The sequence below is a fragment of the Suillus subalutaceus genome (assembly GCF_016647625.1).
Source record: "Suillus subalutaceus strain FC151 chromosome Unknown DFJ58scaffold_97, whole genome shotgun sequence".
Classification (NCBI taxonomy): Eukaryota; Fungi; Basidiomycota; class Agaricomycetes; order Boletales; family Suillaceae; genus Suillus; species Suillus subalutaceus.
In genome coordinates, this window is record NW_024540346.1 from 17,599 (window position 1) to 32,110 (window position 14,512).

The window sequence follows — 14,512 nt, forward strand, 5'->3', positions numbered from 1 at the left end:
AGGTGAGCTAAGTCAGGCTTGCGACCATTGAGCATTTCATAAGGTGTGACGCCAGGAGGAAGGGTCGAGGTCTCACTGCGGTTCCATAGATAGCAGGCCGTCAGGGCTGCCTCGCCCCATAGGGTCACAGGCAAGTCAGCTGCTTCCAGCATGGCAAAAAGTCTGCCTTCAACAGTGCGAATCACATGTTCAGCCTTCCCGTTTTGCTGATGTGCATAGGGTGCTGAGAGCTGACGAGTGATACCTGCAGACGTCAACGCCTGAGTGAACGCTGCCCCAATGAATTCCCCTCCGTTATCTGAACGGAACACCTTAACACGTCGACCAGACTGGATCTCCCAATGCTTACAGATTATTTCCCAGGCCTCCAGAGCTTGGTCTTTGCTCGCAAGGAGTTGCAGGTTAAGGAGGTGCGTGTAGTCCTCAAGGAATATGATGAAGTGACGTTTGGCGTGTGGTGTTTCGACAGGGAAGGGACCACATAAGTCTGAGTGGATGAGGTCAAGCATGGCAGGTGCCCTTGGCGTCTTGGAAGGTGGATACGGCCGACGGGGGTGCTTGGCCATGATGCACAGCTCACAGGTGGAGAGAGGAAAGGATGTATCAACCTTTGCTCCAGTGGAGAGGAGAGGAAGGCGCTTTACAGCCTCACCTCCGGGATGTCCCAGCCGAGCATGCCATAGGTCCCAAGATAAGGGAACCTTGGCGAATGTCGAGATCTCGAGATGCGGAGATGGAGTGGAAGGTGGGATGAACCGAAGATCCAGGAAGACTAGATTCCCGGTCATGGGAACTTCGCCGAGGCTATCCCTGCGATAGACAATTTGACAGCTGGGTGGGAAAGGTAAGAAGTTACATGCCCATCCCTTCTTAAGCATGCGCCCTACTGACAGTAGGTTGATCAATGCCCCAGGGGCATGGAGGCACTCTGTAAGGCGCAGCCTTTGGACTCAGTTATTGATGGTGAGTTTCGCTACGCAATCGCCTCGTCCTGAAGTGGCTAACTTGCCGTGGTTGGCTGTCTTTACAGAGACCTTCGCATCTGAGTTGTAAGTCCAGAAGTGACTGCGATCCGTTATGAGTGTTGACGTGGTGCTGGAGTCTAGGATGGTGGATAGCATCTGGCTGGTGATGCAGGCGATGTCCTCATCCTTTGGCAACGACTCACTGACGAGTTCCTCGACCACGGCACAGGACCAATCGCGTGAGTGAGAGGATGAGGCGGCTAGTGCAGATGTTTCAGTGGTGGAAGTGGAGGTTGCAGGAGTCGTCTTGGATTCGGTAGCTGCAGCAGATACGTCTTTCCGTTTACCTCCACGGTCACCCCCTCGCTCACCACGCTCACCACGGTCACCTCTGTCACCCTCGCCATGGCGCCTTGCCTTCCATCCCTCTGCCGGCTTGCATGCAGTGCTCGACGTCATGTGTCAATGAGCGGGGGAGTCCAATGCATGCTGAGTTTTCACAAGGCACCCCCTTTGGGTTTTGCTTGTGAATTCATACCCCGGTTGCTGGATTCGTCTTTCGCTCGGGCTGATTGTGTGTGACGGCGGCGTTGGCGTACTCTGACCCTGGACGAGCGTTCATCTTCTGCTTGCCCCATTGGCAATTCGCCTCTTCAGTGAACGACGTGGCTACCTCCTCAAAGGTTAGTCCTGCAGCTGGGTTGGGGCTTGTTGTTGCAGCTGACGATGTTTTCGCCATAGTAAGGCTGCGAAACACGACCCACTGAGGCGTTTCAGGAAGTCCATTGAGGAACATGAAGATACTTTCTCCATCCGTGAAGGTGACGCCCATCTCTGCAAACCTGCGACGTCTGTTCTCAAACACTCCTAGGTACCGTGAGGCATCATCTGGATCCTTCAATCTTTCGGAGAAGAGTTGGGAACGGAGTTCGTACTGTGAGGTGACGTCAAGGCAGGCAAAGCGTTTTGATAGCATCTCCCACTGCTGGCGAGCGGTCAATTTTTCACCGAGGATGTTCTGAACGACGGGTGAGAGTCTCCTTCCGATGATCGCTTTTGTCTGAGCGTCTTCCTTTATCCAGTCTTTCATCAGTGCAAGCTCTGCACTTGTGGGTTGTCCTGCAGTTGCGGCTTTTGGCATGACACTGGCATACTCTGCGATATCGTTCGGGTCTGTGCCCACGCTACAGTGGCTCCACAGTCCTTCTCCTGCAAGAGCTAACTCTACAGCTCGTCGCCAACTGGGGTAGTTGTCTGAGCCGGTCAATTCGGCAATGTGGTCGAACCTTCCCATTGCGTCGAGAGGTGTTTAGCCATTAGTTAAACATGAGTATTGAGTATTTTGCTTCGTGCGATTTCTGAGCTGATCTAGAGCTCAGGGCTCATAACCTGTGCGCTAAGCAAACTCAGTAGTTGTTGTGAAACAATACTGAGGTGATCTCGAGGACGTGTCTAGGTAAAATATGAACTGTAGCGTGCTTAGTAAGAGACAGAGGAACAACGACCAGTAGAGTACATATGGTGCAAGAAGAAAAGAAGCTCGTGTAGCGTATGGCATTGAAGGTGAAACAAGATAACGGCAAGAAAGGTCATACCACTGCCAATAACTATTGAAAACGGAATCAGCCACAGTGATAGAGGAATGCTGGAACAAGATGAGTACCCATTGATTGCATCTATTGGAACTGCATTGCACCATTTCTCCAGATTCTGGCCCTTGACACCAGCAGTATTCTTCTTGTGGGTCTTCAGGCTGAGTGTCTGACACATTCAAACCCTGCTCAGACTGCACACATGGAACACAGGAACTTGAAATGACGCCATTCTTCACTTGAAGAGAGCTGAGGCGTGCTGCTGAGGGAGGAATCTTGATAAACAGATGAGTGGTTGGCACAGAAGGTATGTCTTGGCTATCACTTGTGTCAGACAAACTTCACGGACGCTTATCAAGCGATATGGCCCTGGATGACGGTTGGGTGGAACTTGTTTGTGCAGAGTTGGGGATCAATGTCAACACATCACTGCTAGACACCGTTAGATGCGGTGATATGGTGGACAATGGAGTGGACAGTTGTTCATCCACCTCATCATTGATAACTTCAGACTGGAAATCGAGAGAGCACACAGGGGCTTGAGGCACCTCTTCAGACTCAGAGGCAGCCTCAGAATCACTGTGGAAATGAGAAAGTAGTCAGGCCGGATTAGTGTAGGAACAGAATCTATATGCGGGATATAAACAGATGTCGCATATGATGTATGTATATCCCTGAGTGTTAGGTTAGTGAGTGGTTCTCCTTTCTCAGTCTAAACAGATACCACATAGATAAGTTATGCGGAGGTAGATTTGCCACCCTAGTAGCTAATCTGATTGCGGTTTTGGATTTGAACATTTGATCCAGACATCCGAATCATATCTGCATATGCATAACAAATGTATCTGATTAGACTCTGCAAGGAATATACATGAGGTCCATATGCTTCCTAGGATTTGCCATCCGGTTGCCCATAGCTTCTTGCTTGCTCTTCTTTTCGTTCACTACACCCCACACCCCACATCGATGTACGGGTCCCAAGGCTCTCAGCGACGCCCTAGTGGTGTTCCTGTATATCCTAATCAACATGGTGTTAGCGAAGACCATCAGTCTCAGATGATGGGTCACAATCCATACCAATTCAGCCACAACCAGCCCTGTCTGTCCCCACTGACTGTGCCCAATAGCAGCTTGCCACAGCACAACGACTTCTTCAGCGGACCAGTGCCTGACCATGCAATGGTAAGAGCCAAGTAATTTGAAACAGTGTAGAAAACTCACAAACATATTATCAGCCAGGGGGAGATGCTCTGAATCCCTCACACTCAAATGAGCACATGGGAAGGTTGTCAGGCAACAATTCGAACATACCAGACATACCATTTGCTCCCGCTAGAACACCTTTCTCATCAAGCAGTGAGCCATGGTCACACTCGCATTCCTTGGCACCAAGCAGCGGACATGACCATGACTACAATCATTTTCAGCGACCTCAATTAAATGTGGGGATGCACCCATACCAATGCAGTTCACATTTCCAGGACCAACCTGGAGATATGCAGCGATATGCAGGGTCCTAGATAGCTCCTGCCAGTGCCAGTGAAGTCGCACACCTGTCCAAAGGCATGCATCAGTTTTATGTCAAAGTTACAATAACAACCAACACACTCATGGCTAGAATCAATTCACAAGAAGCAATGATGCAGGCTCTTCAGGCAGAGGTGGTGCAGCTGCGAGAAGACTACCAGCCTGGCAAGGCTGCTGGAAACAAGAAGGGAGCCACAAGGAATGTTTTGAATGAACATCCAAAGTTAAAAGTAAGTCATGTGTGTGTTCATCAAGAGATCGAAAGACTTACTGTGCTGGCAGGCCATAATTCACACCATGTTTCCAGATCTATGTAACATCCCTTGATCACTCAGTAAAGCGGCATGTGCCGAGCTATTAAATAATGTGAGACCGTTAGAATATGGTGAGGCGTGCAAAGTAGTCAAGGGGGAAAATATTTGGCACCCAGTGTGGAAGGATAAGGTAGATGATGCTGTCAACGCCGCTTTCATCCAAGAGGTCATTGATCTAGTCTGGGAAAATGAAAAGGTGAGTCAACAAAGAATATGATCGATTGAAGACTTACAGCTGAAACACGACAGCGATTGCATGAAGATCCAAACTCCAAACCTGAGATACCAGATGGTGACTACGACCGTCAATTAATCACTGACTGTGCAAAATCCTATTTTCGCAACATCCACAAACAATATCTCGAGTCAATTGATGACATCAAGTCTAAAAAAGCAGAGGAGCATAAGAATAACTGGCGGTGATGTGGGCGATGTGCAACAGTCAGTCTCTGTGCGATAACAACATTCACATAATATCTAACTTACCCAGGTCACAAAAACCCGTCAAAAAGCAGCAGCGGCCTTTCAGAAGGCTACAGGGCATGAAGGTGTCATGGTGATGCTGACACAGATTTTGCATCTGATGTGCTCACCTGCAAGTCAGGTGATGTCTCCGCAGACACCATCAACAGGCGGAAGGATGCTGAGGCAGGAAAAGGTGCCTGGATGGTCGAAGGTGCTCAATGGAGAAGTCCAGATGTAAGCTTTGAAGTCAACTTCAAATATTAAATATACTAAACTTGTTGATGAGACAGTTTGTTGCCTTCGTTGGTTGGTTGGCACTCAAGAAGTCCAGGGTTAGAATGATGGGGATTCTGATGCCGACGACGATGAAGGACTTGAAGAGCCAGCACCCAAACACCACAAAACTGTAAAGGCATGCAAAAACAGCTAGCAAGGCATTGCAAGCCACTCTCGGCAGATGGAACTGCAGATGCAACCATAATACTAGCGCATATATAGTGAGGAGGTGCAGTGGGACATCAGCAAATTCCATATTGTTGGGCGGATCAAGTACTTCCTCTGATAGGAATGGATCGGGGTCATCTTCGTTGGGGCCAGTATTCAAACTTTCGAAACTGTCTTGATCTTGATCATCGAAGTTTGCATCTACATCAATATCAACATCATCATCCAGACCTTTGTCTACTTGGTCCACATGCTCCACATCTTCATCTCGCATCTCCTTGAAGGTCCTTGCAAGTTGCCGTTCAAAAGCATGTTGCTCTGGGTCAACAGGGAGTTGGTGTGCATCATGAGGTGTCAGGGGCCGAGGCCCAGTGGCTGTCGCATTGTCATACACATCAAAGTGGTCAATAGCTGCAATAAGAGCCTCGGGACTGCGCATATTGGGACCTAGGTTAGGCAAAGGGCTACTGGGTGTTGCAATACCAAGATCTTGCTTCTGTAAGTACCCTGTAATCGAGGATGGCATCCTCCAAATAATCATGAAAGCCGTGAGATAAAGGAGGTATAGGTTTGTGTAGTGGAACTGTAAAGCCTTGTGGAACAGGTCCAGCATCTGTGTGAGCCCCTAGGATGACACATTGTCCAACACGCGTAAAGTTAGCCTGATCAACACAAGTTTTGTCAACCAGCTGTCCAGCGTTACTGCAGGGAAGAATGTTAGTGTATGTCCCATAGAGCGAGGAAACAAGTGCAGGAGCCACAACGAATGGATTGACTGACCTCTTGTTTGGTTGTTGCGTAAGATCTTGAATTTTTGCTAGAAATAGTAGGAAGAACTCACTGTTTCCTGGGCCTGCAACCAGTGGGTAAGTATTTCCAGCCTCTCGGTCTGTGTTTCACTGGTGTCTGGACTCTCTGAAGTACTAGGTTGTGACTTCGACTGCTTGAGAGACCTTTGCATAGAAATTTCAATGGTCTACATAGTATACAATTAGTTAGCCTTAGTTTAGTTTTACAAAAAAACTTACCAAGGGCCCCGGTCTTCTGCACTCGAAAGTGAATTTGAAAGTTTTGAGTTGCGCAGGCAGCTCGAGTTTGATCGTGTCGTGGTCTGCCATGAGAGCGCTTGAGTACTAGTAGTATGGACTTGGCCAAAATTTTGAAAAATCATCTTGAATTAAGTCTAGCCTAAGCAGATGTTGAAAGGTTGAATTTGCAGGACTGAATAGTCATGGAATAGCATGTATAAGCGGGGGTCCGCAAAGATGTGATAACAAAGTCTGAAAAGCCTCTGTTTACATCTGTGGCTGTGGGCTGAAGGAACAAAATTTCCGACACCTTGGATTTACGTCTGATTACAAGCAAGGTACGTTTAGAGTCGTGTTACATATGTTGTCTCCCTTTGATTAGGGTCTGGCTAAAATCTCGTTTCTGCAGTGAATGTCCTTGCAATTGTGTGCCGTCTGCAGCAGTAGGTACTGACATCCTAATAAAATTAGGTTCAGATAAGCGCTCATTTCACCACAGAGAGAGTTTTGTACAGCCGTTTGCGCAACCTTTGCTTTTTTATTTGACATTGCTGGGGTGTTCAGAGCGCACGTTGGGTCTTGATCAAGTTGATTAGCTCGATTATCATATCTGTAATCTCTTTGCGCAATCTGAGACAATCTATATTGATACAGTAATATATATTTGATGCTCAGACTGGTGTTTGGACGCAACAGGAGGTATTTTGACACCCCCCAAGGTTACGCCAATAAGGACCTCTGGGGGACCCCCCCCCCCTCCCCCCCTCATGTTCAGCATTTCCTGAGCGGGTACCCCTTGGTTTTTCGATTAGTTTCTTTTCTGACCTCTGTTCTCTCAGTCCTCTGTGCCCCTACACCGCGGTGCTCTCGCACCCCCCTCCAACTGCACTCCTCCACTTCATGTCTTCATTCTTTTGCAACTCCAACTCCCAACCCATCAGTGAAGTAACTGAACTCCAGCAACGCCCAACATGAACCAACTGTTCTCGTCATCGCCCTCATACCATTGAAGTCTCCGCAGTGCGAGACACAGGTATATTCTTCTAGTGTATTTCCAATATCCGTCATTCATTGATTTATGTGCAGGTACTATTTGTTGCTCGACATCCCGAACATGTCCATGACAAGGTGAAACGAATGCAGCAGCAGCAAAGCTAAGCTCGGGCATCGACATCGCAAACTCAGCCTTTTGATACTGCCTCAACGTGCATGACACCTCCTGCCCTGATGTTAATACTACCCCAAATGTAGCAACACCGACCATGCAGTCACCACCCATTCCCTTGTGGGTTCATTTCGTCCTTTTCTCTGTTGTGGATCTCCTCTGCATAGGAGTGGTCGCTGATACAGACATATTGTCATTGGTTCTGGTTCATGATCTCTTTCTCAATGTATTTAGCTTATAGTCCATCAATGCCATCCATTTAGCATTTCCATGACATCCTATGTGTGATAGAACTTCAATGACATTTCCTTATTTTCTCTCTGTGAACACACTTAAATGGGGTCAACGCCCTCAAACCATGGATCACTGAGCAGTTCAGCGGCACTAGCCCTGTTGGCAGGATCCAGATGCAAGCACCTCCGCATCAGGGTGGCCATGGGTACCACTTCTTCCTCCCCTATGACGTGGTAGCATCCGATGGCCCACTCAATTGGAAAATTCGGGATTGGTACCCTCCGCTATAAGATCACCTGGATGCATGAAATTAAAAAACTGGCACCAAAAAGTAAGGTAATGCTCACAATCTGCTTTAAAGAACTGGGCAGATCGTTGACCAGCAGTAAGCTGCTCTGGGCTGAAATCTTCCTCTGTGTAAGATATCATCTGATGTAGCTGAGAAGTTGTCGGATCAAGGTTAAGTTCTGGCAGTGGTTCTAATTTGAAAAAATGGCGATGGGTGACAATTTCAAAGATCTGAGGAGGGTTCATTTGGGAGGATGTAGCAGCAGACCTGAAGAAAAGTACTGACCAAACATCCAAATGTCCATATATCCACCTTTTCATTCCATGGTGACCCTATGATGATTTCAGGTGGACGAAGATCAGGTGCAGTGATCTCATCAGTGATGTGGGTGGTAATAGGCTGGGCTGTGGAACTTCAGTTCAGACAAATGAGGTATCAGTGCAATGATAGACTTGCCACTGCCAAAGTCTGCAAGTATGAATGTCCTCTGCATGGCCTCCTCTAGAGTAGGTACTGGAAGTGGCTGTGACACTGCAGTCTGCATCATCCCATCATGAGACTCTTCTGGAGGGTGTCGGCAAGATGGATTGGACTTGAGTAACTTGTCCAAGTCAGCAGTAGACATGCAAGTATTGAAGAAGATGTTGGAGAGGTGTAGATCAGTGTGGACTATGCCACAGCTGTGTGCATGGGCAATTCCACGGAGGATGTGTAGAAGGATGCATTTAGCAAGAGGGAGAGGGAAGATTGGGCCACAAGTTTCATCCAATTTGCTTACATCTCCACCTAGGACCTGGGTAACAAAGCAGAGGTGTTCCCCTGCACTTCCTTTTCCAGGGATTACAAAGTCAGATAGGAGTTGAAGACAGTGTGGGTTTGGTGGGGATGAAACCTGCTTGAGGATTGTCCACTCTGGAAGGTGGTTTTGTCGGAACAGATCAGTTGGTTTGCCAATAAGTATCTTGATAGCAACATATGAATTGTTTCTAGAAGATACCAGCATTCAGAGTTGTCAAAAAGAACCAACTCTTGGCATACACTGTGTCATGGGCAAGCCAAACACTTGAAGTTGTACCCCATCCTAGTTTTCTGCAAATGATGTAGCGGTTGTTGGGGCCAATTGCTTCATGAAACTCAAGCTGTGGCCAGCCAAAACCATTCTGAGCTGGCAACCCGAGTGGCTCCTCAATAAATGTCTGAGAGCCTACACGAAATTTCATTTTCCCATCAGCATCAATGGTCCGGGAGACATCTGGTTGAACATGATTGGGGCTTGTGGAGAAAACCCCCCTTGTCTTAGGCCGAGGAACACAAATCGAGTTCACAAATCGTTTGAAACGAGGGAGAGAAAGGCACATATTGTTGTGACTCGGAGAGTAAGCAATCGCAAGAAAGGGGCCTTGCCATAAATTTGTGACGAATCACCACTGTTTTCAAGGTTCCCACGCGTCGTGACTAGGGATTTGGATCTGACAAAACTTGTCAGTCTACATATTATGTAGTGAGGCGCGACTAGACTTCAGTCTTTGTGCAAGTAGCACGAACTCTTTTCTTCACACCGTGCTTGCATTTTTTTACCTGAGCAAAGATTCTTCGCGTTTCGCACAAAATCAGAGTTTTGCCGTCTCGATTTTCTTAGGTTTGTATCTACCTCAATTTGTACACAGACGTATATCTGCACGTATCTACCTTATTATTGTCGATTTTCACTGGGCATGAACTCGCACCGTCAACTCGTCCAGTACGGTGACCTAGAACAATCCCAACAAACCAATGGCGCCAGCAGCTCAGCAGTAGCCTCTCATTCCCGTCAATCGCCTCCATCCAAAAAACGCAAGAGGTCAAACCAAAAAGCCAAACGCCCCAGAAAAACTGCCCACTGGGATGAACCAGGAGACAATCAAATGAACTACGACGACGCTAGTGCCCATGATGAGGATGGTGAAATTGAAGAGGAGGAGAGTCGGGAGCTCACACATGAAGAAATATGGGACGACTCTGCGCTCATCGACGCCTGGAACTCTGCCACAGCAGAATATGAGGTATGTCCAGCAAGTGCTCTTACATTTGCCTCTCTTGACACCCTTGCAAGGCATTCCACGGGAAAATGCAAGACTGGAAGTCGACCACTGTCAAGAAATCCTCCCTGTGCGTAACCTTGTTCATGAAAAATATAATCTAATTGTGTTCAGATGGTATAACATCCCCTATAATAGTTCGAAGGAGAAGGCCAAAACATCTAACTCAACAAAAGTAGCGTCTGCATCTGCAGAGGCCGCCAGCCAGCCTGTCGCCGCTGAAGAGGAGGACTCTGCACCGCTTGATTTCGACACGTTCGTCCCATCGTATGATCCTTCGCTGCCAGTACCATCTGAGGCTCCAACGGCACCCGAGTCCTCGTTTTTCATACCTGCACCTTCAACCACCATGGTAAGCCGCGACGAAGCTTTCAGCCGTGCGCTAAGTGCGATGTACTGGGGTGGATACTGGACTGCAGTATACCATGTAAGTCTTTTGCGAGCTTGTTGCCGGGTGCTACTTACTCATCGGCCTGCTTGCAGTGCCAAAATCAGCATTCCTCTCAGGAGGTTGTCGAGGAGCAAGATCATCAGGAATACGAAGAAGATGATGAAGAAGCTCTTGAGGATGATGCTGAAGATTTGGTACCTACTCAGCGGTAATTGCCAAAAAGTCACTGGAAGGGTGCAGACCCCTAGCCGTGCTACGGAACTGAAGGTGAGGACCCAAAGTTACAGGATCATTCACTGCTCATCTGTGTGCTACCCGAGGCTGTGGCATGTTAATGAGCAATTTAACATCATTGGAATGAATGCATTTGATAGCACGTTCGAAAGATGATGAGATAAAAAAAGTGCAGTGCTTTAGGAAAATGGACTTGAAAAGCCTCGACGTGATCGCATCGTCATCAGATGAACAATGATTATAATCTTCGGGCCATCGACACCCAGACTGATGTTGAGATGTGAGCAGCCTGGTGTGCGCGCAGTCCGTTCCTCTGGGTTTCATGACAATATGATAAACAAAGATTGACGACATACAGAACTACTACTCTGACCTGATTTACCATATTTTACAAAGCAATCTCAACATCCAATCTCGCCAGATACGAGTACACATCAGGGGACATCCTATACTTAAGGATACCAGCAAACACCATCAGCGACCTCGATTTTTTCCTGAGTGCTGTCAATGTCTGCAACGAAAACATAGTGAGGTCACGAAGTATAATGTAGTTATTGAGTACCAACCATTTGCCTCGTGGTTTCTGCTGTAGCAGAATTTTTGATGGATTGGTGTACCGCCGCTAATGCCTCCATTGTCAGCGGCAAATACACTTGTAGATTGCGTTGCAAGGCATCATGCAAGTCCTTGAACTCCTCGGCTTTCCGGGTAATCTTTGCAACATCTCCATCGAGAGGAATGAGATCCGTGGACTCCATAATCTACCATAATCATCAGCATTTGGTGGGATCAGAAGACTGAGGTTGGACCGCACCTCAAGCACAACATCAAACCGTCCAGAGCTCTTCGCATTGAGCGCTTCCCTGATGCGCAACAATCTTACGGCAGCATCTCGATCCTTGCCCACTGCCCGGTTCGTGCGCTCGTAATGTCTCAAAATCTCAACAGCCGTGCGTTCGATGATTTTGCCTTTCTCTGTTTCACCTGCTGGCTGCGCCAGGGTGTTGCCGAGCGCCTGGGCGAGACATGAAATGACAGTGCCGTAATCCCCAGCGAGGTTGTAGAGCTTGATCGCCTCAGGAATGCGGTCGTTTTCCTCGGAGTCGCGGGCGGCGCGTACGAGGATCTGTTCGTTGTACTGGGCGGTGTTTTGCAGATGGAGAAGGGCAGCACCCTGTTCGATGACACCGCTCTGCAGGAGAGGTGAGCCATGTTTAGTGGTAAGTGAATTGAGAATTGGAACATACGAATCGCGTGCCATCGGGTCTAAATCCACCGACAAGCTCTTCCCAGGCGGGACCTGAGTGAGCGAGAACGATGATGCGCCTCACGAGCTCCCAAGCGGTCTCTACATTTTCTCTGCCGACGCCCTCGCCTTGGTCCGCCGAGAGACAGACACAGTAGACATACTGTAGCGCTTCTTTCGCGTCCATCTTGACGAACTGGCGTACGTATCGCCAAATAAGCATTGGCAGGCTAAGTGCGGGAGGTGAGAGTGGGGACAAGGTCACTGAAAATCTAAGTGGGTTACATGTGGGTGCAACTTATGAGCGCATACGTACAAGGACTGATGTCGGATGTTTCAGCACGAGACGGGACGCGTAGAAGCCCATGATATGCAAGGGGCGATAGCAAGGTGAACGGCCTCGATTTCTGTTTCTGGATGCTCCCACAATGCAGCCACAGACTAAGATATGATCAGGATCGAACTCGGATGTGGGTGACATGATGCTTACACGCTCAAATTGGCCGCACATGAGCAAAACACCAGGCCACACGCCCTTCTTTGCACCGTCGAAGTGGCGTTCTCCATAACTCAGGAGAACTTCTGTGAGCCCACGGAGGCCACCCTCTTCCTCTTCATCGACCTTCTGTGTGTCAGCTTACATTATTTAAGAGCCACGAGAAATCCGCACCATTGCGAGCTGGAACCACAACCAATCCTCGGTCGTCATCGTCACTTGTGGTACTGTTCGCCGCGAAGGCTCGAGTTTGCCCATGAGTTTATAGAGTGCAAGCTTGAACGGGTCTGCAGATGCAGAATGCAACATATGTGCATTGTATACTGTTTGCAAGTGGTCACGATGGGGTTTGGGTAACCTGGAGAGATGCTTGTTATATAAAAGACGTCGTTTCTCGTGGAAAATTCTTACCGTCTTTCTGGCGACTCGACCCATGAGCGGAAGTGGCTCATGAAGCTGTCTTCGCGATGTTCAATGGCTTGCTGCGACTTCAAGGCTTCATCAAGGGCCTCTTGTGCGTGACCGGTGCGTACAAGGTAGTACAACTTAGCCCACAAAGGCTGACCAGCGACAAGCTGTTTGACTCGACTGTGAGATAGAATGAAATCGTAGTATGAATTGTACTGACCTCTATCCGATCTTCCCACTGCCCGTTTTTGTAATATCTCATCAGGAGGAAGGCGCGTATTTTGTTTGCTACACTAGGGTCTCCTCCAAGGCGGGCTTCCATAGGTCTCGACTGGATCGTGCGTTCAATTATATCCCAAAACTGATCCTCAAGAGCTTCTTGTGAGCCTTTGGCAATCTGTGTCCGCAGAGCTGCGGCCTCCCGGGAGTCGCTATCCCCCAGGTATACCCGCGCGTATTTGCGCTCGAAAAGGGGGGCGTTCAAGATGTGAGCGCCTGCGTGCTCCACAGGAGGCAGAGCAGGGGTTCGCCAGTAATCTTTGCAAGCACGTGGAAGTTTTGAAGCATTTGTTGTGAGGAAGGCTGTATGCACAAAAGTGAGACACTTGACATTCGATACAGTGAGAAATACGTACCTCTGAGTTCAAGCTAGCAGCGGCTTGCATAAGGAGATGGATGATGGGACAAGATGTTCCGCGCGACCTTGCAGCGTTCAGTTCGCTGATTGCACGGTCATATGCCATCATCTTGCTTTGCATCTGGAGAGTCAAACTGGGTCCTGTGCTTGCCTGTTTCACATTGTCAATAGGTGAACACCACATATTCGGAGTTTAGCTGACCGCCAGCGCTGCCTTTCCATGGAAGCTCTTTTTCATTTCAGCAAGAGCTTTACTATCACTGGTAGCACGACCTCCCAGCTCTTCAAACACGCGTCTCTTTTTGGCCTCCCAGTCTTTGTGGCTGCGCTCCTCAAGCAGACGATAAAAATGCTCCTGAGTTTCCCTCCGACCTTCTTCTATCGTTGAAATAAGATTCTGTTCGTGAGCGTGCCGAAGATAGCCTGCGACATCTGTGTCTTGGAGGGGCTGGAGGGGAGAGAAAGTCGTCGACGTATTCAAGTGTGCGATGGAGTTGGCAAGGGCAGGGGCATCAACATGAGCCTGTGCCAAAAGGTAGTTTCTGTCGTGGACGTTAGAACAATATTACTCAGTATGATCATTTGCTCACGCTCGGTCGGCATCGCTGGATGCTCCAGGTTGTCGTGACACGAGCCGACGTGACTGTGCCTCTATCTGATCTAGTGAAAGGTTGACGGAAGGAAGATCAGGTCGTGAAAGATGCGAATTCAGAGCTCTTGACGAGTTCAGTAATGAAGAAAGGTCGGAGGCCATCGTTGGTGTTATCAAGCTCGGTGGCGTACTAGATCAAGACAATTTTTGGTTAAGCTTCAGATTTCCTCAGGCCTCCGAGCTAAGCTTCCAACGTATAAAAGATGAAAGTACGTTCAACGCTTGCTAAGTCGCCGGAGATGATGTTCGGGAACAAAAGTATGAAAAACACGTCACGGGACCATTCAGGCACTACTTAACAAAGTTGCAGTCGCGCTGCGCATTCATTAATATTATTCAAGCTTGCA

At 48.4% G+C, this 14,512-nt stretch overlaps 6 protein-coding genes across 6 annotated transcripts; 2 read left to right on the forward strand and 4 right to left on the reverse strand.

Annotated features, from left to right (window-relative positions):
- Positions 1-1,725: 1,725 nt before the first annotated feature.
- DFJ58DRAFT_621050 (uncharacterized protein) lies at positions 1,726-2,073 on the reverse strand (the record flags this gene model as incomplete). The annotated part of the gene is made up of 1 exon (XM_041381039.1): positions 1,726-2,073. A coding segment is annotated over one exon (348 nt), but the record flags the coding sequence as incomplete, so codon positions are not given.
- Positions 2,074-3,523: 1,450 nt separating this feature from the next.
- On the forward strand, positions 3,524-4,077 carry DFJ58DRAFT_730931 (uncharacterized protein; the record flags this gene model as incomplete). The annotated part of the gene is made up of 2 exons (XM_041385964.1): positions 3,524-3,739; positions 3,793-4,077. The coding sequence occupies 2 exons, from the start codon at positions 3,524-3,526 to the stop codon at positions 4,075-4,077; spliced, it is 501 nt and encodes a 166-aa protein (XP_041240943.1).
- Positions 4,078-4,459: 382 nt separating this feature from the next.
- Positions 4,460-6,425, reverse strand: DFJ58DRAFT_730932 (uncharacterized protein; the record flags this gene model as incomplete). The annotated part of the gene is made up of 6 exons (XM_041385965.1): positions 4,460-4,573; positions 4,632-4,694; positions 4,992-5,077; positions 5,134-5,932; positions 6,149-6,283; positions 6,336-6,425. The coding sequence occupies 6 exons, from the start codon at positions 6,423-6,425 to the stop codon at positions 4,460-4,462; spliced, it is 1,287 nt and encodes a 428-aa protein (XP_041240944.1).
- A 1,407-nt stretch (positions 6,426-7,832) lies between these two features.
- DFJ58DRAFT_664518 (kinase-like protein) lies at positions 7,833-9,026 on the reverse strand (the record flags this gene model as incomplete). The annotated part of the gene is made up of 4 exons (XM_041382440.1): positions 7,833-8,013; positions 8,060-8,253; positions 8,309-8,435; positions 8,476-9,026. 4 exons carry the CDS (start codon positions 9,024-9,026, stop codon positions 7,833-7,835), a joined length of 1,053 nt encoding a protein of 350 aa, XP_041240945.1.
- A 662-nt stretch (positions 9,027-9,688) lies between these two features.
- Positions 9,689-10,997, forward strand: DFJ58DRAFT_801354 (uncharacterized protein). The gene is made up of 5 exons (XM_041390870.1): positions 9,689-10,065; positions 10,116-10,171; positions 10,216-10,528; positions 10,585-10,759; positions 10,813-10,997. The coding sequence occupies exons 1-4, from the start codon at positions 9,739-9,741 to the stop codon at positions 10,702-10,704; spliced, it is 816 nt and encodes a 271-aa protein (XP_041240946.1). The 5' UTR covers positions 9,689-9,738; the 3' UTR covers positions 10,705-10,759; positions 10,813-10,997.
- DFJ58DRAFT_801358 (Nup93/Nic96-domain-containing protein) lies at positions 10,998-14,414 on the reverse strand. The gene is made up of 13 exons (XM_041390871.1): positions 14,104-14,414; positions 13,716-14,055; positions 13,512-13,664; positions 13,426-13,458; positions 13,097-13,378; positions 12,880-13,043; positions 12,643-12,826; positions 12,463-12,594; positions 12,289-12,385; positions 11,974-12,236; positions 11,541-11,918; positions 11,293-11,487; positions 10,998-11,237 (listed from the first exon to the last, which is right to left on the reverse strand). Exons 1-13 carry the CDS (start codon positions 14,265-14,267, stop codon positions 11,115-11,117), a joined length of 2,508 nt encoding a protein of 835 aa, XP_041240947.1. The 5' UTR covers positions 14,268-14,414; the 3' UTR covers positions 10,998-11,114.
- Between the last annotated feature and the right edge of the window lie 98 nt (positions 14,415-14,512).